Here is a 26,017-nt window from a genome sequence, read left to right as displayed (position 1 = left end):
GGAATTAGAAATATTTCGTTGAAGCAAAAATTTTGTTGAAGCGGCGTTCGTTGTAGAGAGGTTCAACTCCAAGCATGGGGGAAACCAAACTAGGAACAGCTGTTTGCGAATACAGCTCAAATTAGTGCACTCTTTACACACGTGGATTTCTGCAGGCCAGGAACTTTTCGGTCTGAGTGTTGGATGACCATGTAATCCTTTTGCAATCACGAACGTAAGTAGCAACGACCCGAAATTCCAGTAGGGAGCAAAAAACAAACGATGTATGTTCATCTACAGACAACGCATGCATGTTTCGCCGACCTTTTCCAACAGTGCGGTAAACAGAGTAAGACGAATTGATAGCTTCCAGGGCAAACATGTGTCGACGAACTCGCGCGAGTGTCTATGTATTTCTTTTTCTGTTCAAGAAATGACATATTCTGCCGCACACTAAGTTGTTTTCTAAACATTTCGTTTATGGTTATTGTTTGCTGGTGGAGCAGAGTACAGAGAGGGAAGCGTGGACATTAAGGCTTGCATGACTTCGATGTGGAAGCCAAAGCGGGAAGAACTTCGCGAACAGCCCGAAAAACATTGAGTGACTGCACTCTTCTACCTTGAGTTCAGTGATGGGAAAGCTGCTCCAGTGAGCCGGTCGTTCTGCGCTGGAATTTTCTTGAGATGAATGGTCATACTTGCGCGTTTGAAGGCATGGTCAGTGGCGCCCTGTAAGTGGCAATGTGAACAGATACTTGACAGTCTTCGCCAGATTAGCAAAAAACCAAAGTCAAAGATAACTGCGATGCAAACATACTAGAAACATCTGGCGTGAGCTTAGAATACAGTGCCACTGTTGCCATTCTTCCTTGTCACTCTTGCTCTATTTTATTATTTTAACCTTAGCTCAAGTCTAAACACGCATAGGTGAAAATGAAATTTAAAAAAAAAGTTGATATATACATATACACAGCAACTTTTTTAAAGACCATAAATACATTTCAAGGCTGAAGAATCACGCTTAGTAATTGCAAAGCCGAGCTTTCTAAAGCTGCTTTTCTCCATCACTACGAATTTGCGGTCACGGTTCTTGACTACTGAGTCGGGGGACCCTGGTTCGACCCCTTTTGCAGCAGCCGGGTTTCTATGAATGCGAAAGGCAAGACACCCGTGTTGTGCAATGTCACTGCACGTCAAGATCAGCAGGTAGTCTAAACTAATCCCTCCACTGCGGCGTCCTTCATAGCCTCCTTCGAACTTGGAAGTTAAACCGCATGATTCAAAACAAATCACAGCCTTTTTCTTTTGTGCAGTGCTTCAGATACCGTCCAATATTGATCACATTTACAGTGAACTTCTTCATTCATGCCAATAATTAAAAATAGCTGACTAGTTTTACTAACTAGTATTCATGGACTGTAAAATGCCGCAGATTAGCATAAACGACTCTGAACACATCTGAGTCGGTTTCATTGTGCTAAGGCTCACCGTATTTTTTTAAACATTGGTGACATTTAATTGGGACAGATGGTATATATATATATATATATATATATATATATATATATATATATATATATATATATATATATATATATAGGCAAAACGCAAACGACATCCATATCTCAGTGACTAGTATAGATCAACACTGATCTGTGACGTAATCAAGATACAGTGGCGCGGCTGCCGTCAATCTGGACCATAGAGTTTCTTGCTCCTACCTAGAGGGATAGCTGGGAGCGCTGTACTTCAGCCACCGTGGACGCGCTAAGTATCATGGGCTGGTGTGCTCCGTAGTAGTGCGGGACAGCAGAATTGTTTGGGGTGAACAGATTGGCATTACTAAGCTTTCTCATCACGAACATCAATATCATCTCGAGGCGCGAACGTAGAGCGCAAAAGCCATAGTAGCCAATACGTAAAAGCAGTTCAGTTCAGTCGTTCAGTCGTGTCCGACTCTTCGTGACCCTATGGACCATGTCACGCCACGCTTTCCGGTTTCTCACTATCTTCCTAACCTCACATAACTTCATCTGCAGTGCCTCGAGGATGCCATCTAACCATCGCGTTCGCTGCCTACCTCTTCTCCGGCGACCCTCAACCTTTCCCAACATCAAATCTTTCTCCGGCGACTCCTCTCTTCTCATCAGAAGGCCAAAGTAGCTGAGCTTTAACTTTAGAATTTGACCCTCCAATGAGCAGTCAGGGTTTATGGTCGACAATATCGACTGATTTGATCTTCTGGTAGTCCAGACGACGTCAAAAAAAGGTGTTTGTTTTCGGAACGCCACTAAAAAACTCCGTAAAGTAATGAACCAACCACATATACTTTAAAACATATTTTTTCTTTTTAAAGTGTGACTATTAGGTGCGAAATATTGGTGTCTGGGCTGGTTAATATTTAGCCATTGGGAGAGAGAGTCATCGCTTATTTTGGGCAAAGTTCACACCTACATGCTATTTCGCTCATTTTTTGAAATTTACAGTCATAATATTGAATGTTGGGACATTTTTCATTGTAGCAAAACGTTTATATTTCCATTAGTTTTGTCCAAACGTTGTAGTTTTGCACTCAGTAGCCCTCCGCCCCATGATGCTTTGGGCGTACATGGTGGCTGAACAGGTCATCAGTAAGCTCCATGGAAATTCCCATAGATGGCTGCACAGCTTTCCCTCTTGGTAAGCGTAAGAAAATGGGGGGCTTTTTTGGGGGGGGATTTTGAGCAGCAATATGGTATACGAGTGCTTCGTCTAAAATGGGGTCCAAGGAGCCCAGGAGGTACGCAAAGCGATTTTAGTGGCCCGCGAAACCCTTGAACGAGCACACACACACACACACACACACACACACACACACACACACACACACACACACACACACACACACACACACACACACACACACACACACACACACACACACACACACACACACACACACACACACACACACACACACACACACACACACACACACACACACACACACACACACACACACACACACACACACACACACACACACACACACACACACACACACACACACACACACACACACACACACACACACACACACACACACACACACACACACACACACAAAAAAAAAAAAAGAAAGGTCGTGCGATAGCTAGGGCCTGACTAGACACAGTTTTGCAGGATTAAAAGCATGGAGGTTCAAAACCGACTTCAATTTCTCAAACCGAAATAAACGAAACCGTGCCGAGGTATGTCCCATCCGCAGGTAGTCTCGCGCAGGTATGTGGCATAATTATTTATGGGGAGGCCAAATATTGATTTAGGCCTGTGCTTTTTATATTTATTTCGGCCACATCTAACAACGCTTTCGTTGTGCGCTTGGATGCTGACGCAGGAGAAATTTTCTAAACAAGGAGGTGACGCACACTCGTGCCACGGCCGTGGAGGAAGAATTCACTTTCGTGCTTGCAACTTTCGAGTACGAGGACCATGCGCAACGACACATCGTGGACGAAGAAGGGACGGGGACGAAGGGCACCGAGGCTGCTAATCTCCCGTCTTGGCAGCGCCACGCTGATTATAACTGACGGAAGAAATTCTAGATGACGAAATGAAGACAAAATCATCGCTACAATAAGCTAGTTGATAACTATGTCTTAGAAAATTCATCGGTGAATGAAAATCTAGAAAGTATCGAGCAATAAAGGTAGGAAAATGAGGCGTCCGTTAAGATATATATTCAGACGGAACCATTTGCTACTGACACCAACTAAATCATCGCGGAAGTTTTGTTGGTCTATGTGAAGTAATAATGTCATCGGAGAATTAAACGATTAGACAGAAGAAGGCTCACATGGCGACGGCAGCTTCCCATCCCGACGACGGCATGTGGCTGCTCGTTCCTTTCCTTTCTAGTCGTTTATCTCTTCTGACATACATACATACATACATACATACATACATACATACATACATACATACATACATACATACATACATACATACATACATACATACATACGTACGTACGTACGTACATACATACATACATACATACATACATACATACATACATACATACATACATACATACATACATACATACATACATACATACATACATACATACATACATACATACGTACGTACGTACGTACGTACATACATACATACATACATACACACATACATACATACATACATACATACATACATACATACATACATACATACATACATACATACATACATACATACATACGTACGTACGTACGTACGTACGTACATACATACATACATGCATACATACATACATACATACATACATACATACATACGCACATACATACATACATACATACATACATACATACATACATACATACATACATACATACATACATACATACATACATACATACATACATACATACATACATACATACATACATACATACATACATACATACATACATACATACATACATACATACATACATACATACATACGCACATACATACATACATACGTACATACATACATACATACATACATACATACATACATACATACATACATACATACATACATACATACATACATACATACATACATACATACATACATACATACATACATACATACATACGCCCCGCCGGGGTGGTGCAGTGGTTACGGCGCTCGACTACGGTTTCCAAGGACGCGGGATCGAATACCGGCCTCGGCGGCCGCTTTTCTATGGAGGCGAAAAGCAAGGCGCCCGTGTGCTGTGCGATTTCAGTGCACGTTAAAGAACCCCAGGTGGTCGAAATTTCCGGAGTCTTTCACTACGGCGTCTCTCGTAGCCTGAGTCGCTTTGGGACGTTAAACCCCACAAACCAAACCAACCAATACATACATAGTTCTGAGACGAAGATAGAATGGTGGATGAACGGAGCGAATGGATAGACAGATCAAACAAAAAAGTCAAAATGGAAGACTTCCCAGATAAAGACCGACAACACCATTTCGCCCTGTAATCAACAGGCAGAACATCGAAGTGGAATAAACACTTTTCCTTTGTTCGCAACAAGAGTTGATAGAATCAGATCAGAAGTAAGTCCTCATCTTGTGTCATGTGGCAGTGATCGATTGCTCTATAATTTCCTCACTGCCTTAACAAGAAGCTGTTTTTTCCTGCTACCTCAACACCTGTAGGTGATTCGAAAGCGAAGGAAGCTGCGAAGCACTGTCGGCAACGCCGTCAGGTACGCGCCGCAATTTCGCTCGTGGCGCTTGGAAGGCGACTTTTTGCTCAAGCCCCCGTGCTCCCTGCGGCCGCGGAGAGCCTCTGCGACGGGTCGACCGGCTCCGAGATTTTCTCACCTCTCGGGATCGCGCGAAGAACTGAAACGCTGTGGACAGGGCGGAAGCAGCGACCAGACAGTAAAAACGCAAAATAAATGTGGCACCGGAAAGCCGAAGTTTCGATTGGACGGAGCGGCTGCGCACGTGACACACCACGTGACGGTACCAACCGAGCGTGGCGCGCGCGCGGGCTTGGACCGCGCGGTTTCGCGCCGTTTCAACTCGAGCGCGGAGTCAGAGCGCGCTCAGTCAGCACCGGCGCCTACACGAGTGCTTGCCGGCTTGGACTCCTATGCCTCTGTGCGCCACCAAGCGCCACCCTCGATTGCGCGTCGCCACTACGGCACCACCTACAGCTCAGAGTTTATAGAACTGTATTTTATTTCGTATTTTTTTTTTTCTTCGAACGAACCTCGTTTCCTTTTTTTCTCGTGCGTCTTCTTTTCCTGAAGGAAAGTGACGGTCGGAAGTCATGGTGAGATTGGTGAAAGTACCGGAACACTTGGAGGGTTCCACACCTGTTGAAAATGACGTCGGACAGGTTCCGGATGAGACCACTACCAGTGCAGTTTCGGCGCCTGACATCTTGTGGCATGTGGCTACGACGACTCACAACCAGCTCAATGAAGAGCAGTGCTTCAAGCTGCAGACGGATGAACACATACAAGGTAGTAAATCGTGCCAAGTTTATTTTGCAATGAAATCTCAATCTTTGCGTTTCACACGGGCTGCTTATCGTGTTAGAGCGCCTTTACGCGGACTCTCAAACGATGTCGACAAATTTTATTTTCGGATAAATTTGCTCTTGCTCACTGTAAATCATGGGACGTTATATATATTTTTAAATATTAATGAGAAATTCAGCACACTCGTTCTCTGAAATAGAGTGGTGTGAAGGTACGTAAAACAATAAATTCGCCTTATGCTAGAATCCGTACAATATTTTTTTTTTCACAAGAAATTGTCGCTGTATATTCGTTTGAATGGCCACGTTTGCTTTGAAACGCGTTCTCTAGGCGAGTAAAATAAAAGCTTAGCCTCGTCATAGGATTGCACTGACACAGGGTTGTGCGCTGTCACATACCTCATGCTTATCTTTAATAGCGTAGGAATATGCTCCTTAAATCGCCCTTCGATCCCGAAAGAAGCCTACTTATCACTGCTGCTTAATTTTACGTAGAGCAAACCGCGCATACCTAGTAGCTGCATGGATGGGCATAAAATCAAGGAACTGGTCAGTGCATTGCATAAAACCAAGGGACATTCAAACGCGGCCTTTAAATATAGTGCAGTTTTGTTGTTGTTTTTTCTTCTTTTTTTCTGAAGTGATGCCATTATTCGCGGCGCTGTAAGAAACTCCCGTTAAAAAATTAGCACCTGGACATTTCGTAATAGACAAAGAAGACCTGTTTCTGACAATCCGGCAGCAAGTTGATGTTGATTGAAAGTTTTAATGCACCGTCTTCAATGTTTCTTCAAGTGCATTAGTATCAACTTTCATATTTTGCAAAATACCCTTGTTGTGAAGATCCTGGTGTAAAGTTGACATAAGCTACTACTGGTTGCGGTGACGCTATCATGGCCGGAATTGGTACTAAATGTCCTTAGAAGAAAAATATTTAGGCAGCCGCTTGTCCTACTAGTCTCTGCTGGTAGAGCTGTGTTCTTTTTTCGTTTTTTACTTCACGCTGGAAATAAAATGCAGTGTAGTAGATTTTTGATTCTATGCAATAGAAAGCACCAGCAGTGATTTAGCAGGGTTATGACTGCTTTTCTAAGCACCTTAAAATATCTACCAGAGTACTTCTTACATTCAAATCAGGTGTGATTGCTCTTCATTTTGGCCTCAAGAACATGGCAATAATTTCATACTTTCGTATTTTTTGGTTCACATGGAGCATAAGACAAAAGGCTGCGCAAGGAGTCAATGCTTCATGAGAAGGGGCACTACTTTCTGCGCAAGCCCAGCTTACATTTTTCCTTCCCTATACTGGCTACGGTTTGTAAGTTACAATTCGAGTGTTTTGTTAGAAAATCGAATCATTTGTAATTTTGAAGAGAAAATATGTTAAAGACATACCGCAGTGCAAAATGAGAATCTATAATACCTAACATTAGAATTACGGCGAAAAAAAAAATGTTTTCAAAGAATGTTTTCAGCGCATATTAATTTTGTGTTCATACATTGGGGGAGGTGCACTGTTTCCACGACACGGTTCTGTTGACAGCTGTGGTACTGATACTACGTTAACTGCACAGTACCAAAAGCGCCGTCCCTACTTCAGAAGAAACTCGAAATTTTTGAGGCCAGGTTGTTGAAAAGTACTGTTCGAAGTAAAGAAAAGTATTTTCATGACAAGCAGGACTGAAAGAAGAGGTGGATGTTCTTTTCGGCCTGGTTGGTTCCACAGCAAGCCCAAAAGAACTTTAAGAGTCCCGCCCAAATACCGGCTGTATAAAAACAGTAAATCTCAATAATATGGTCGAATTAAAATGCTCATTTGTGTATCAGTTGTTTCTAATGTGTACAGTGTTTCCATCTATTACTTCGCACTGTGGAAGATGGATTCAACCAACGTATTGTCTGTATTCCTCCTTTTTCGGTGAACGCTAATGATAATAACACAAAAAAACAAACCGGAATGAGTGGGTTCCTCGGCGAATAAAGATAAGTCGTTGCGCTGACATAAGACGGCCCAAGGTTTGCTAAATAATTCTGATCCTCAGCCAACTGTACTCTGCTCTTCGTATTTTATTTTAACAAAGAAGAAATATGACGTGCCTTCATGGCTTCGTACACACACATATATATATATACGAAGCCATGAAAGCACGTCATATTTCTTCTTTGTTAAGAGAAAATACGAAGAGCAGAGTACATATATATATATATATATATATATATATATATATATATATATATATATATATATATATATATATATATATATATATATATATATATATATATATATATATATATATATATATATATGTGTGTGTGTGTGTGTGCAGTTAAGCATCCGGTGGAACTACTTCTGGCTTTTATCTTTCCTTTCGTGGTTGGGTCTCCAAGTTTCTGTTCTTAGTTTGGTATCGGAAAACTGCAAATCCCGTCCGCGCAACGAGATACTACTGATATGTATATATATATATATATATATATATATATATATATATAACTGCCCTCAGCGCAGTGATCAGCAAGAACGCGTATTAACCCTCCGCGCAATGCGTAATATCTCGTTGAGCGGACAGCACGAAAGAGGAAAAAGCCGGAAGTCGTTTCACCGGATGCTTGAGTGCTGCTGTATATGCCGAAGACCGGATTTTAATGCGGTCTAGATTAAGGCAAGCACTTGGATATGATAGCTAGGCAGCACTTTTAAGACCTCAGATAAGGTATATTTCTCGCTGATTTAGGTGCTCTTAAGTGGTAATGTACAAAACCACCATTTCTACTGTAGCTGCCGTCCGAAGGTAAACGTAGTTAAAATGAAAAAAAAAAAAAAAGAAAGAAAGAACAATAATAATACAGCCATCGCCTCTATTATTATAAGATCAAAAGCAGCGAATAAAAACTGTGACCTGGTTTATACATACATCGAGACTGCATTTATTGCAGCCGAAGGAGGCTAAAAAGCACTGATCGCCAAGAACGCACTGCAATACGCGAGCTCATAAGCGTCAAATGCTCCATTTAATCCCTCATTTAGCCAGCTGAAGAAAGCCGGACTGCATGTCGCAAAGAATAAAATAAAATGAAGGCACCTTCATGTTTCAACCGGCTCGAATCAGCCGCCGCGCACAACGAGTTCGATAGCATACTTTATGTTTCACTTAAACTATAATCACTAAATTTTCCAACAAGGCTGAGCTTTTTTCTCACTGAGCGTACGGGAAAATGCAGCAAGCTCATGACAAATCGCGAACCGTCATCTCAATTCTGCATTGCTAATTTCAGGGATTTAGAAACAATTACTTGCATCCTTCGGCAAATCATAAACTTCAATACTGCCACGAGACGTCGGCTGCAAATGAGCTAGTCATTCAGTAATTGCTGGGAAAGAATTGCGACAAAATGTTATTTTTTTTTTATTGCTTGACATTGTAAAATTATTCTCAAACTTCCCAGAAACAGGTGCGATCTGTTTGTTGCCTTAAAACATTGAATACTGCTGTTTCATTTATATCGGTAACCCTGCCTAAATTTTTTTGATATACTTTAAGCACTGATGCGTTTATAAAACTAAACGTAACTGCATATAATTCTAGCGGAAGTCGCAAGCAATCTACAGTAAAAATTCTAAAATAACACGTGTGCATGTACTTTTTGCGTTATTTTGTTTGCATTCCTGCTTTTCACAAGGCGGCCATTGCCCTCCAAAGAGATTGTGAAGGGAAGCAGCGCTCGCAGTTCCTCCTGTGTGACCTCGTAAAACCAAAATTCTGTACCCATTCCATGGTGGGCGAGTCATACAAGCTTAAAGTAGCCTCTTGCTGGCATAACTTCTTTTTTACTTATTTCCTATCATCTTCTTATGTTTAGTACAAGCAATGTTTGTGTAGGCGTTCCGTCTTTGCTTTTCTCCCAGCCTGGAGTTTCTTTCTGCGGCATGCGGTTTCAACAAACATGCAGACGACAAAGCAATGGAGCAGACGAAGAATCGCTGCCAAAAACGACACCAAGCTGTCTTGAAGGATCAAAGCAAAATCTTTCAATATGCTAATTCGCAAACGAATCCCAGTCACAACGGCTACAGTGCCTGCTTAACATATAAAACTGATGCCCGCCTGTGCTGCGCCGTTTGGCGCTTTTATTTGGATGCGGTGTCTCGAAAACTTTCATGAAAAGGGCAAAAGAACCTGTCTGATTTTTCTGCCGACCCCCGTTCTTTCGCGACGTGTCACCCGCAGATTGGTGACATCTTGTGGTCAGATTTAGGGGGCGCGAATGTAAAAGAGGATGCCACTTCAGCGTCCGATTGTCCTCGCTGCGATAGAACCGTGACGAAATTTGACAGCCGTGACAAGGTTAGGAGCACTACAACCTCAGCTTTCACATAGGCGTCGCTAGTTTTGGTGAGGGGCAGGGATAGCAACACAAATTTATGTAGCGTGATGTCAGAAAATGGCGCAACTGCCGCTTTATTTCTCCGTGGCTTTCTGTAAGAGGTATTCTTAGAAAAATGTGGAGGTGCAATCCTGATATATATTCATGCGAAACATTCGTTTGAGTGCAAAGGTGTTCCCACCGGACGCCGCGAGACAATAAGCACGCGATTTAAAAAATAGTATGGAGTTTAGAGTCTAAGGCTCTGAAGCGCCTCAAGCTATGAATGACACCGTAGTGGAGGGCTCCTGAAGTTTCGGCGCGCAATGATATATCAAAACACACGGATGACTTGTTTTTCACTTCCATCTAAATGTGGCCACCTCATCCATGCAAGATTCGATCCCACGTTTTCCGATTCAATAATCGAGCACCCCAACCACTGAGCCACCGTGGCGGGGCAGAGTGATTGGAAAATGTTGGCTAGATAACAGGATGACTGAGTTAACATATAAACAAGATAGCACTATCTTAGGCATGTGTTTAAACAACAAACCACTGTTCAATATAACAGTAACAGTAGCCTTTACAGTATGCTCTAAGAAGCCTTAAACAAATTTATAAGCATGTGAATGTGGTATTCAACCAATTATATAGGCAATGTCTTTTAAATTAAAAGAGAGCTTTTCATTCCAGCTGAGTCGCGTTCACTGTATCCCGTTGGCTTTGAAATACCTTGAACAAACCTACGAACCTTTCAGTGCGTTGTACGAGAAAAAAACTATAAATTAAACGATCGTCATTGCCAACAAAGGACTAAATCGTTTCTTCAGGAGTGCCAAGTGACGATAAACAACTCCAAAGAAAAACTGCTGGCCTGAGAGTTGGTTTTGTACCTTTTACTTACAGAGTATGCAAGGCGCCTCATATATCAGTTCAGGAACATGTCACATCCTTTATATGGTAAAAATTCATTAGCGGCGTCTTTGTTCCTTTTTAAAAAGGGCGAATAAAGGGTACTGCATAAATAGCGATCTTTTTTTAACGCGAAAAGAAAGTCATTGAGTTTACTGTACTTAACACTTATTCATCAGTGAAAACAAAGCACGCGATAAACCAGTTTTTTACAAGAACGAAGTTTCCTCAATTCACAATGTTTGGTCGGAATATCGGACAATGCAGTGCCAGTATGAGCTGTTTTGGAGCTGTAGTGGAATAAACTTTGTAATAGATGGTCCGTTTTATTTATAATTCGAATTTTTAGTATTCGGTAATATATCGCAAAAACCATTTAATGAAGGGTCTCTTAATGCTACTGCTACCATGTTCTGATGCCCAAGGTTTCCTTTTCTCTTGCAAACGCGAAAAACCTTGCATGTCTTTTTGTTTTCATGAAACGGCCAACCTCATGTGGGTTAATAGCTGCACTTTTAGTCAATATAATCATCACGCTCAGAAGCTGATAAAGGTTTAATTAAACATCCCGAAACGTCGTTTTTCTCCTTTTTGAAAACAAGGCAACCAAACAAAACGTGCTAAAGTATACCCCGGATAAAAAAAAGTTACAATGTCTGGAATGTAAACGATGAGGTTAAGAATTGTCACTATGATATCCAAAAAGCTTTACAGTACTAGCAGCAAACCTTTCTCGTGTTATTGGGTGAGCTTCGGCATCAGTTGCAAACAATCAGCTACCATGGCGATGGATTTTTGAAGAAAGTGTTATATTTGCTGCGAAGCGCGACTATACATCACACGTCCTGATGAACTTCGTTGTTTAATGCTTAAATTCAGCACACCGCAGCGTGGCTTCCATTTTTGTGTATTGGATGATTATCACTGGCTTGCGTCGCAATTAAGCTTGCTGACGGTGAAGGAGGGGTGTGACTTCGTTCCACAGGGTCAAAATTGAAAACCTGCCCTCGTTGCACTGTTAGAGAAGAAACCAAGCCATACTGGAGCCAGTTCTAGAACGCCACACCTGTGGGTACAAAAAAGCATTAGGCTGCTGATATTCGTGATGTCAGTCGAGTAGAAAATTAAGAGTTTTCATTATCATTCGCACTATCGCACTACGTCAACACATTGAAGTTAGCCACGCCCGACATGCAAGCTTTGTGGCCTTCATTCAGAAGAGGTTTCAGCATTGCTTTTAGTGGCTACTTTATATTTCATTTGTTTCGTACTTCGGCATTTATCATACGTTTATGAAGAATGGTTATGGGTGAGATAAACAGAGAGTTAACTATTTTTTCTTTTTTACTTAGTGCAGAAACCACTGCTGCCATGGCAACAGATCGTGACCTCACTGTAGTTTTGCACGTATCCTTAGATATAGGGAAATTAAACCCAGCTGTTCTTTCGCGCAAGATAAGCTCCACCAATGTTTAATTAAAAATGTGACAACCCACTACCTTCGCTAATACATCACAAGATTGAATTGACTGGTGTTGAGATTTTCGGTGCTATCTTTTCGCCGACAAACGCGTTTTTTTTTTCTGCTATAGATAGTTAAAGTAACCACTAAGAACCAAAGAATCAACTTTTACTGAGAGAAAGCGTTGTCGGTGTGGAGCTTTCCACAGTTTCCCCTAATGGCGACAGAAATTCCTCCAAAGGCACAGCCGCATTGTTCTTCAGATTAGCTATTGGTTAAAAAACGGCTCAAGCTGAAAAACCGCCAGGCCCGACTCTAAGTGACTTTAAGACCACATATTATTTCCTCATTTATTCACAAAAAGAAGTCTGTAATCGATTCGTAGAGTAAAGATGTGCGAAAAAAAAAATCCCAAAATTAGCAGTCTTCAAAAAACCGCTACCAAATGTCGTCTCGAGCTAAAAAAAAAAAAAAAAGAATAAAGATTTAAACCAGAAAATTCCGACCTCTATCTTCAAACAAATAACGAAAGCTGCATGTTTATTGCAGCTCGCGTGCGCCAGCCGAAATGGTAGTTCTTACAGAGCCATATTCTCCATCATCCGCTGAGATCGAGCAGTGAACACACTCTCCTCCTTAATACACTTTCTCATGAACACAGCAGTCCAGTGTTCTTGCACAAAGAACTGCTAGAATCGCGAAAGTTTTTGTGAGCTAGCAAAAGTTACTGGGGTGTTGAGCCTCGTGGCAGAATTCGGGGCTTACAAAAGTCTGACAGTTCCAGCTGCTGCCTCAAGCAGGGCGAAACCATGTCTCACCTGGCCGCGTTGCTACTGCTAGGTTTTTGTCCCGCACATACGGGCTCTCGACAGTCGGATAATGCGAAAGGTCCTTGGTTCGGTTCTGGTGGCATTCACTGCGCCCAAAGGATCTCCGGATGTCAGGCACAGCCGTTGCAGCTGTAAATAACTTCCGACTACGTCTGAGAGTCCCATGTCATATGGGACTCTCCCTCCCTTCGAAAAATCTTGCCTGAGGCACTTAGCTCACTTCTTTCGGGACGTACCAGCTGAAAAGCTCTGCGATGATGACGTCTAGTTTTCTTTCTGTTTTTATCGCTAGCGTCACTCGCAGGTTACCAATAGCATCGCAAATAACATTTCTGTGGGCCCGTGTCTGCGGAAAAATAAACAGGAGCGTCATATTCCCGTGTTAAGGGAACAAATTGGATTACCCCAAAAATATTCTTGTACTATAGTTCAGGGGAGATGAACTTGCATAATTAGTAGTTCTTCGGAAGAGGTGGGTTTAATTAGCCGCGCATAGTGAAGCAACTAGACTGTATTAAAGAGCGAGAAGACCATAATTATTAGAATGAAGCTGATGCCGTGTTCGTTATAGTTTTTGCCGTGGAAATGACAAAATGAATAGCAATGTTATGATCCTAGCAAGAAAACAATATTCAACATCTTTAGCTGATTACATAATAGAAATTTGAAATTTTTGAGGTGTCTTTTTAAGTAAACCATTGTGACAGATAATGCACCTGGCTAATACACAAAGTAAGCTGGTGTGATCATCTTTTCACACTGTCAAGTGACTATGCGATGAAAAATATCAACAGGTAATTTCAAAGCCTGTGCTGTTTTATAGCGTTTCGGTGTTGTAGTGGTGCACGGTAAAGTAGGGAGGAACTCTTTTTGTTATCAAACGCTGATTTTGTTTCAATGGTGTTTCGGCATTATTTTGGATACTTCAAACGAGATTAATAATATCATCATTTCTTCCAGAAATAAATATTGTAGTGACAAGTGTCAATACTACTAGAACATAAAAAAATGGGGCTGCAAGACATTAAGGCGTTGTTTTATAGTGCTAAAAATCAAGATGCAACAACGAAGTAGAAGCTTTGTTGCAATGCACAGAAATTAACTGCATGCATTTCGTCAGGGGACAGCAACGAGACAACATGTACGGGTAGCGTTATTCTTACCACGTGTCAATTTCAACAAGCCTACACATTATTATTTCTTTTATTTTCAGCTCAAAATGGCATTTTTTGTTCTTAATATTCTGCAAAACAATTTCAAAATAATGATCTTTGTTCACAGAGCGTCATTGCATTTTCCATCTTTTTGCTTTCTCAGCTCGTTCTGACTTGTGCTGTGCGGGCTAGATATTAATATTTTATTCCTTTTAAACCTGTCCCAATCAAGTTATGTTACTTTTCGGCTGACTACCTTTCTTCCAGAAAGCAGGCTCATCGCCACATCAATCTGTCCGACAGTATCTGGCAGCTAACAAAGAAACACAGCTTTACTGAAGAATAAAATACCGAAGCTTTCGTGCAAGAATCGAGAGGCGCAAATACAAGGCAAACCCGTACTAACTTTTTTGCAAACCTGGAAACTATTTAACGTGGACAATATTCTCCGTACACGAAGTTCTTGCGGTCGCTTTCAGTCAACATGCGCTCGAAGTTGCCGCGTTTTTCACGATAATAATGTTCTCACTATCAAGCCCTACACTTCCCAGGGAGGAAGAGTGAGGTGTGATAATGAGGACATGAACGCACCGGAGCAAAATCAAATAGGCAAAACATAACAATGAAAATATAATAATGAAGGATAATTTTCGCCGGTGAGAAGAAAGTGCGAGGCATGACAGAGACAGCAATTAACTCTAATTTTACAGGTTTCAGGTTGCAACGCTTTTAAGCGCGGCTACAATGAACGCAATTATTAGCCAGATGCTAAAGGCCCATCTTTTCACTCAGTTGCGACATGCCTTCCCTGTGAATTTCACACAACGTTGTTCAAGCTGGAAAAAAAATTATTTTCTTTTATTCTTGTTCTCGCTTTGAAGTGAAGTAGCAACAGCGTCGTTTTTTTTTTTTCTTTTCTTATGTCGGTTGATACTTCCAAAAGCTTCCAGTCGATTTATTTTATCCGGAAGAACATAAACTTAGGTCGATCAAGGGCTTCTTGCAATGATGGTCATCATAGACGAGTGTTTTTTTTTTCCACGAGTGTATAAAATTGGTTCTAAAAACACTATTCACTGAAATACTTCTACTTTATGAGTGAATTTATTAGTATTTCATATAAGCGTAGTATTTCAGTGAAAATGTTTTCACATGACTAAAGGATATGCAATATACTTACGTTCTCTAACATTCCGCTCTCATAGCTCTTAACTTTACATTTGCGTTTTGAATATAGTCCAGCAATGTCTAAAAGCAGAATACGTGACCGAGTGTTACCGAAGGAAGGCTAATTTATTTCACCCAGCAACTGAAAGCCGAAAGAAGCAGACGAGAAAATACGCATACAAAACGGTGTCTTCTGCATAGGGACTGTAAGTGTGGCACGAGATATGCTTCAGACAGATTCTCCATAGCAGAACAATGCAGCTACTTCGCACTAGACAACAGGCAAGAAGGCAAACTACATGTTAGAAAATTTCTGCCCTTGATATAAAAGGCAAAACGCCCTGAATTGAGACCCCAAGGACGCATACGATCACTCAGCGTTAATTTACATTAGCAAGATACACGGTGTGATGCCAATGCTGACAGCATCGTAATTTGCACTAACAATCGGCTCTCTCGAGCAATAAACTTGATATTATACACTCCAGTTTACCAAACCTATGATTCGTCCACAACATACTAATTGCTCATCCATTATTTTTATACAAAAGAATACGTTGGCCACTGACCAACCGATGCCATATAGCTCGTGGTCTTGAGAAAGCCTAAGTATCCGAACTTAGTACAGCACTGTTCGCTCGCAAAACCAAATTTCGAGAGCGATCAGACCGCTGAAACTAGAATTCATCGAAAGCAGTTGGAATTACCTTCAGTATGACTTTGTTGATTTTATTGCAGTAATAGGTTTTATGCTAAGCCGCAGCTTCAAACGTGCGAGAGGATTTCTTTGTTGGGGTAAACGTGGGAAGAGGTGGGTGGGTGGCTTGTGACGTTTCTGGTAAATGCAAGTGGAGTGGGGAGGAACATGAAATATGGCGGGGAGGAGGGGAGATTTTCACCTAGATGGTGAGATGGTCAGCTGGCTGACCAGTGGTGCTTATAGAGGATAAATGGGTTTCAAAATGCTTATTTGAACACGATTTTACAGCCGGTCTTACTGAGCGTAGCTCCAATTCACAGTACAGTTTCTTGGGTGTAGCGTCAGCGCTTCGGATATCAACGTCACAGGGGATGAAATTCCGGCCTTTGGAACAAGCAGATGCAAACAGAAACAGATATCTGACAATTCAAGGTCTCAGCACCGTCATCGTAAATCATTGGTGAGCGATGATTGGTGGAGACCATTGGCAAGTGGCTCGTCAGAGTCTGCTGAAGAGTTAATGCACGCTGCTCTACGGGCCACGATCGCTTTCTGTGCAAGCAAATACGGTGCTCATGCACCCCGTGCCCTAGTGCGACTCGTCACAGGCGATTTGCTATGAACTGGGAATAAATTACAGAACGCCCATGAGCTCTCCAAATTTCCGTCTAGAGACGCCAATCTGTACGTTTTCTTTCGTGGAATCACCGACATGAAAGTGTCGGTAAACAAGACCCTGAAAGATCAAGCAAAACTCTATGTAAGAGCATCAACAGCTTATAATGCTATCTTACTGCCAACGCATAACGCAATTGCTCTCTGTGATATATATATATATATATATATATATATATATATATATATATATATATATATATATATATATATATATATATATATATATATATATATATATATATATATATATATATATATATATATATAAAAGTGAAAAATTGCTTCATACTGTTTCCAAGTTTATTTGTAGTCGACGTTTCGGCAGGAGCCCTGCCTTTCTCAAGACTTTCTCAGTCTTGAGAAAGGCAGGGCTCCTGCCGAAACGTCGACTACAAATAAACTTGGAAACAGTATGAAGCAATTTTTCACTTTTATGTAACCTCTAGCAACCAAGTACGTCTATTTACTTATCCTATATATATATATATATATATATATATATATATATAGGCAGATCAATCAAGGGGAAATGAGGGTGCTCGTTATAATACATGAAGGAAAGAAGCCAACAGTCGGCGAGGCCAAGGAAAGCGTTGGGGATGGTAATTTATGTCTTTTTTTTTATTTTTTTTTGTTTACTTGGATAATCACAGAAATTAGTAATGTAATCTGTTAAGGGGAAAGATAATTAGATACAAAGTAGAAGAAAAAACAACGTGCCGATGGTGGGATCCGAACCCACGACCTCCGAATAACGCGTCCGGTGCTCTTCCAACTGAGCTACATCGGCCGCTGTCCCCCCTGCTACTTGCTTGGGTATTTATGTTGTCTGTATACGAACCTTGAGAGTGTTCACCAACGCCACCCTCAGCTCAGTTGGAAGAGCACCGGACGCGATATTCGGAGGTCGTGGGTTCGGATCCCACCATCGGCACGTTGTTTTTTCTTCTACTTTGTATCTAATTATCTTTCCCCTTAACAGATTACATTACTAATTTCTGTGATTATCCAAGTAAACATTAAAAAAAAAAAGACATAAAGTACCATCCCCAACGTTTTCCTTGGCCTCGCCGACTGTCGGCTTCTTTCCTTCACATATATATATATATATAACGTGTATATATTTTTTGCGCTGTTATGTGGGCTTCCACTGAAAGAAGGCTTTGAGAAAAACACAGGAAAAATGTATGGGGGGCTAAAGAAAAGTTTGTATGGTGAAGTTGGGCAGCGGGAGGTGAAAAGGTGTGACGACGGGGGCAATGAATGGCTCGCTACGACACTTGTTTAGATTTGGGCTATGTAGCGGGGGGAGAGGGGGGAGGGGGTGCTTCTGAAAAATGGAGGCGGCAGTCTACTGAGCTATAATCAGACGCCATCATTTTCGCATGGTAGCATTAGTAACAGATACAAAGTAAAAATATACACCTAAAAAATGAAATACCCACAAAAAGTTACCAGCCGAAGTTCGTATTTCTCCAGAAATTGTGGATAAATTTTTATCACCGCCTCGGCTAAAAACAGCGGCTGTAATCTACTGGTTAATACATGTTATTTTACGGCATGTACTCTTTGCAAAACCACATCTTCACTAGAGAAATCTAACAGAACGTGTGCACATGCCACGTAAGCCAGTCTGTACAGGCTCCTTCGACAAGACTGCATCTGAGAACGCCGTAGACCTGCCTCAGATATCGTGACCGCTCCTAGTGCTGCGGTATTGTAGGAAGCCCCGGCGGAGGTCCTTTGATAACTTCCATGGGAAGAAAAGGTTCCCCTTCTCTTACACGCCATTCGCTTGGCAGTGCCGAAATTGCCTCCGACAGCCGCGATATTCCTCTCCCAGAATCTTGATCCACTAGACATTCATTCCTCACCTTGCTTTTTTCCTTTCGTTCTTCTGGTTGGCCTCCTTTATCCCTTTCTCTTAACTCCCTGCCCGCATCTCATTCTTGAACCTTGGTTCCATCTGGCACCCTGCTGGGAGGCGTCTTTATTGGAAGCCCTCCGGGTGTATTCAGGTGAGCGACGCACAAAGAACATACACATAAATGAGTTTTTTGTCTGCACTGGGAGCGCATCGTAGCAGTGCAGGTACCTGGGGCTGAAGGGTGCCGCGATATCATCTCGACCTTTTTCTACGTTCCCCAGTGCATGTCCATGCAGCGCATAGGGATCTTAGGCCTCTCAGTGAAGGAAGTAAGGAGTGCTGATACCGACGTAGAAGCCTGGAGCGCGGAAGACTCGCTAGATTTCAGCATAATAAAAATGGCCCTCTGGTAGCAAGGAACGGGGAAGGAAGAACAAAAAAAAAAGATGCTGTAGACCATACGCGAACTATAACGAAGAACTATGCGAGTACAATTATGGTCTGCTCTTATAGGAATATATTTTTAGACCCGTTTCTCACATCCACTAAGCACCTGGCTTTTTTCTTTTATTTTCCAACGCTTGGAAGAACTATCTCGCTTAGTTGTAGCCTGACCTATAACAGGGCCGGCGATCCAGTTTTACTGGAAACACCCCCCTCTATAGGCTCTCAATATAAGATCACTTGAAGGCACTGTTTTTCTTGTCCTTTCCTTTCTGCATTTTTCTTAGCTCAAGGTTTTCACGGCAGCGATTATTAATGCTTGCACAGTACATTGTACTGAGATGACGTAATAGGGAATCAGATAGTTTTTTTTTTAAATATGACGCATGCGAGGATCTACTGGACTGTTTATTCAGCCAGCGCTAGAAGATAATCATTTTTATTTGTATCGCCGTCAAATCAAAGCCCGAGTGCATACCGGGAAATATCGTTCGCTCTGCAAATTCATGGCTGGTTGTAAAATTGAGCGCTGAGCGTAAATCCCGAGAATCCAAAAGCGGGATCCACGCTCATAGCACACCTCTTTGTAATGGAGTTTATCCTTGAAACTCTTGGTTATTTTTCACAGAATTCAAGGCAATAGCGCTCCGTCTGTTGTGAAAGAAAACCGTTTCTAAATTGGATCATGGAAATGTGCCTGCCGAGGCGCAAGCACACCGGCCTTGAAGCAAAATAAAAATAAGTCATCTATGTGCTTTCGCATTCCTTACATCTTTCTTTTTTTCTTTTTTTTTTTTGACAGCGGAGATGTCAAACTTCAATGCTTAGGTAGGCGCTATGCGGTGAACCATATTTCATGCGCTTTTGAAAAATGGCTGTTGGCTTTAGAAAAACTAACAAGCTGATGGGCGTGTTCGGTTAATAAAAATCCTTATTATTATATTCTATTATTATATTATTATTGATATATCCGCCAGTGCCTATTTAGTTTGCAATGGCAGCGATCCCAATAATAACCTAAGCACCAGCAAGGAATCAGCTTTTCACCTTAATGACCACAGCAAAGTAATCACTGGATAAGTGGCTGCTGGGAAACTACAACGATATTATTCGCTTATTTTTCTTTGTTTTAGCTTTATGCAGCTGACATTTCATCCCCCGTTTTTTTTTTTTTCTTTTTTCCTTCTAGAGAACAATTATGGCTTTACTCTTTATATACAGGAAGGCCAGCGCTGAATACCGCGAAAATCGAAACCAGGAATGAGGAATGCAGCCAAATGCTCTTTTAATGAAGGCTCGCTTTTACACAAAATGAATGCAAAACTATTCTACAGCGGGCACGTGTAACGAAGATCTCTCTTCCTTGGGCAGTTTGCAGGGTTGAACAAGTAGGAAAAACTAAAAGCAAGATCACGCGGGAAAATATAAGCGAAGTGCATTATCCAAGCGAAAGAGGTGGCTACTGAAAAAAACAAAAAACAATGACAATAAACAATAAGAACCCCGTGATCATTCGGAAGAGTTTGTTCCGAAAAGTAAATCATTGCAAAATGAATAAGTATTTAATTATCTTGAAGAAAACTAAAGCTTATTGTGCGGAAAATCATGCAAGTGAGCAACATGCGAACATTCCAAGAAGCTTCCTTTGAGGCATTCAGTGTTTTCTGTGAGCTTAGAAGGCGGCAGCCTAAGACCACAACAGATTCACTGCTTGAAACTAAGGAGTTTGAATGAATGGATGAATTTATTAGGAATAACAGGTCTCAATGCTCCTAGAGACAAAAAAAAAAAAAAAGGAAACGAACTTGGATTTGGTGCTGTTTTGTTCTTGAGAACTTTGCTAGATCCGTGTATTCATCTCCCCGGGTTGTCATATATGTTGTTGGCACGTGAGTACATGCCGTTCGGGTCTCTGCTGAGAAAACATTCAACATTCGTACGTCTTTAGAGCCGTTGTCATAAACTTTACGTAAGGCGAGTCGGCAAATCATATTGTATCCAATATATATATTTTATATTTGCTGCCGCTTTGTGAAACAGCCCCTGCGACAAATACACTGCATATATATCTATCCCCGGACAAACTTAAAACAGCGTGGAAGTACATTTTACGTGATAATTGCATTTCATTTTCATTTGGCTTTGAGCGTACGTGACGCAGTATACGCTAATTTCCTTAGTAAGCTTCGGGAAATGTTACACGAGAAGCACCGAGCAAGAATAGGGCACCGTCGGATCAGGAGGTTGGTGATATCGGAAGCATTTTTGCTAGATTTCTTTGCACCAGTTGTTACTGAAGATGTACAACAACATTAGAAATAGGGCAATAAAAACACACCAGAATAAAAGGGCCTTTGTGCGAACGAAGTATGTACACATATGCTTGGAAGGAAATATTTGCACGATGCAAAATCCCGATTATATATAGGCTTGAAACTATATAAATGGGCGTCGGGCAACTGCAAAAGTTAAAGCTGCTTTAGATATGTTAACTGCAGACGCGGTAGTTTTATTTCACACTAAAGTAACCTTTACTGGCTGAATCAGTAATCTGCCCTCTAACTGGCAGGCATGTGAGGGATGCTCCACAGCTTTAGCTATGTAAGGCGGCGGCCTCAATTCTTTGTGAACGAATGAACGTCTGCTTAGGGTGCATTGTGGTGATCTTTTATTTATTTATTTATTTATTTATTTATTTATTTATTTATTTATTTATTTATTTATTTATTTATTTATTTATTTATTTATTTATTTATTTATTTATTTATTTATTTATTTATTTATTTATTTATTTATTTATTTAGAAATAATATTGGCAGAAGCACTGGCCTAGTAAGAGATAGATTACTTTTGTTCGCGCAATTCATAAGCTAATACCATAGAATCAAGCGCCGTATTTGAACATATACAGCGCTATAATAAATATAATACAATATAATACATATAATAAAAGACAAGGGTTCATTGATTTATTCGAAAGCCGTAAGCAGCATTCTCTTATAGCTAAGGGCCCGTGCAGGTGTCGAAACCACAAAGACGCTTACTTGCGTCCTCTTAAAACAAAACGTTTCCAGAGAAATGAGTAGCTTTTTGCTTCTTAGAAGCAGTTAAGAAACACAGTTGTGATGATTGGCATAGATCTAGTGGACAAGAACAAGGCAATAAAGACAAGTTGCAAACCGCTGCACGTTTACGCAGAATGCCTATCAAAATGGTTCCTGTACATCTTTGGCCAAGAAACGAGAAAGGTTCTGTCCGCTACTTTAAACGCCATTGAAAAATAGGAGCACTCTAGATGGCTGTAAGCTTTAATCTACAAAAGAAGGCAGGTAGGAAGAGCCTTATTTCTACATTTACTTAACTGAATGATGGTGTTTTATTGAGTGACACAGCAAATATTAAGGATAGAACGGTTTTGACACAGGAGGTTTTGCTATTAGCGTATTGCTTAATGGTCACCATCCCATACTTTCTTATACAAATAGGTTGGTTGGTTTGTGGGGTTTAACGTCCCAAAGCAACTCAGGCTATGAGAGACGCCGTAGTGGAGGACTCCGAAAATTTCGACCACCTGGGGTTCTTTAACGTGCACTGACATCGCACAGCACACGGGCACCTTGCTTTTCGCCCCCATCGAAAAGCTGCCGCCGAGGCCGGGATTCGATCCCGCGTCCTTGGGAACAGTAGTCGAGCGCCGTAACCACTGCGCCACCCCGGTGGGGTTATACAAACAGGATTATAGTTCTTGTTTCCTTATGTCTGCCATAACATACTGTTTTATTTGTTTATTTTTACACGAATAATGCAATAAAATGTTACTGACAAGCCTGTGTCTAGTGAAGGAATCACCTTTATTTACAAATGAAATTTAAATAAGCATTTTTGGCCAAATGGCCGGGTATACTGAAGCGAAGGCAACGCCATAGGAAGGATATTGTGAGGATGCGTAGAGAGTGAGTGAACACTTATAAAAGTAAAAGGAAACTGCATTTTCTGGTTTAAGAGAGTGGATTGCCTGCTTCGATATGCAAGAATGCGTTATTCAATGCCACATTGCTCCCCTCAAAATGACGCTCGTTCTTGTACGTGCTTTAATAAATATTTTATGAAGTAAAACGGAGAAAAACCAAGATTTGCCGAAAACAAAAATGCGCGAAGTAAAACCTCCTGCCGGAACATCTGTGGGCGAGGCGCCTGAACATTGCTGCGTGCAAAACCATAGAAGATGCAGTGGCTGAACAACTCCGCTGGTATTCACACCTCACGCGCGTGGTTACGCGTTGTCTCCGTACACGTTCAAGAAAGAAACCTTTCCAGAAGCAACACTTTGTTATTGTGGTATTAGTGTCGCTGGAGAGCAGGGCCGAGGGGGGTACAGTGGGATCTCGTAAAGCAAAGCACGCGGATGATTCTGACATGCGTGGCAAGGGGCTATTAGTAAAAGACCACTTACTCACGGCCTCCTTGTCTTCTGGGCGTTGCCGGCTGGCGGTGGGTGTGGTCTGCGCGCCATTTTGTGGCAGTTTGCCGTCGCACCAGGCGACCGAGGGAGCTGCTGCCGATGCAGCATGAGTCCATGGCAAGCGCGGAGACGATGAACGAAAGAAAAAAAAAATAAACAAGAAAGCAGGGCGTCGTCTCCACTTAGTTTTCCGCCAAGACAACAGTACACTTGTCAGCAACACAGCCCGGTGACGCTTTGTTGCTAGTGGAAGACGCCTGTGACACTATTTAGGAAACAATAGCCCCTTTTCGGTTCAAGCCTAGAGGTACGGGCTCGGCGGCTTTGACCTCATTGATCGGGCAGAGAATGATAGGAGCGCTTTGTCACAAGAGGCGTGACCAATTCGTTACAACACCTAGCCTCATAAGGCCTTCCCAGGAGGCGCAGGAACGAGCTTATTTTTGAGACAGATCGCTTTGTTGTCTGCGCCACGCGTCCTCCATCACACCAAACGATGTAATCGAGCCGCTGAGAGCAAGCATGCTCGGCGAGATACGGCCTGCATTGAAAGCCTTCTGCGTGCTGGTCGATCGAGGAAAAAGATACGTTCTGTCAAAGCCAGTCTACGAGGCGCGAATGCTCGGGCCAGTGCATAAACACGTGAACGTCATACTTGAAGCAGGATACGCGCTTCATATAAACTCAAAGACGTAGCGAAATCCGGCGGAGTGCGATGTTGCGCCACCGTGGTTACCGCTCCAGTGTATAGCCGAGTATAGGCCCGGTAATTGCCGACAAGCGGATTTTCGCCAAACGCCAGCTGTTCGAGGGATATTAGCTAAGTCTCCAACTAACCCTTCCAGAGAAATCATTTGGGCCGATCGATCAGAAATGGTATATATTTGCCGCTTAAAGGACGGGGTCAGGCGAGACAGAACACGGTTTATGGGGGCTGCACTCAGGGTAATAACGATTAAGGAGAACAAGCGCATGGAGTGAAATTCATTAGGGCTTGGCAAGTTGATCCTTGTTCATTTAACCTCTGTTTTTCTTCCGTGTGAAGTTGTAGTTTCTAAATCTTCCTTTTTTTCAAATATCAGACCATGCTATCATGTCTACTCAGACACAAATGAAGAAATGAGCAATTAACATTCATAAAATGAGGACGAACAGCCAATGGCATCGGCCTATTACTATAATATGTCCGTTATAATCGTATTTACCTCAAGTACACGATAGGAATTTTCATATCTCCTTCATAAGGGTTTTGAGAATAGCCTGTTTAGTGCTTCTCTTATAAGAGTTTGCCCAAAGTGTTCTTGTTGGAGAACCAGAGTATCTTCCTTAAGGGGACCTGCATGTTGGGTTTCGTGGCCTATTTTATTACTTCTTTGAAAACTGTCCGTCTAGTCACTCCCAAATTGCACTGAATGGAATTGACTTTAGCAGAGAAGCACCTATTCGAAGTGAGGAGCCACAGGACACTGTTTCGCTCCCTCCCTTCACGATCGGTTTGTTGATGACCTTCCTCACTACATGCCTAATTAAATAATTTTATTATGCTAATTATACCGGTCTGCCCACCGAGCGTATCAAATATCCCGCAAAATCACAATACAGCCACTGAAAAATGGTTCCACAATAACCTTATTCTTGCCAGTGCCTCAACCCATAACAAGCAGCAATGAACAAACCTTTATTTTTGCATACCTATCAGTGTCCTTCATGCTATTGTTGCCAAGTGCAGTACGTGAACTCATTGAAATACTTCGGAGTGTATTCTGACAGGTTACAATTGCTTGTTGTAAACTTCATAGTGTATCATGGCTATTGTTCATTATCAAATCGTTCGCTCTTCGTATGATTGTTGCTTTCGTGCTAGCCTGCAATTTTTTTACTCACTCCATAGCCCTTTTTAGAAACTGCTTTAGAAATGCGTTCGTGCTTTGCTACAGGGAAGTTTTAAGAGCGTTGTGTACAGTTGCACATATCCAC

The 26,017-nt window shown here is 41.7% G+C and overlaps 1 protein-coding gene across 1 annotated transcript in view; it reads left to right on the top strand.

Moving 5' to 3' along the window:
• The first annotated feature begins 5,780 nt into the window (after nucleotides 1–5,780).
• Nucleotides 5,781–26,017, top strand: part of LOC146191485 (corticotropin-releasing factor receptor 1-like) — a 201,534-nt gene continuing 181,297 nt past the window's right edge. The window contains exon 1 of the mRNA XM_084599958.1: nucleotides 5,781–5,986. Coding sequence (XP_084456084.1) covers nucleotides 5,781–5,986 — 206 coding nt within the window. The remainder of the gene's footprint in view (nucleotides 5,987–26,017) is intronic.

The sequence above is a fragment of the Amblyomma maculatum genome, chromosome 4, assembly GCF_055883805.1.
Source record: "Amblyomma maculatum isolate TAMU_Amacu chromosome 4, ASM5588380v1, whole genome shotgun sequence".
NCBI lineage: Eukaryota > Metazoa > Arthropoda > Arachnida > Ixodida > Ixodidae > Amblyomma > Amblyomma maculatum.
The sequence above is the reverse complement of the archived record's forward strand: the minus strand, read 5'-3'. Positions and strand labels throughout refer to the sequence as shown.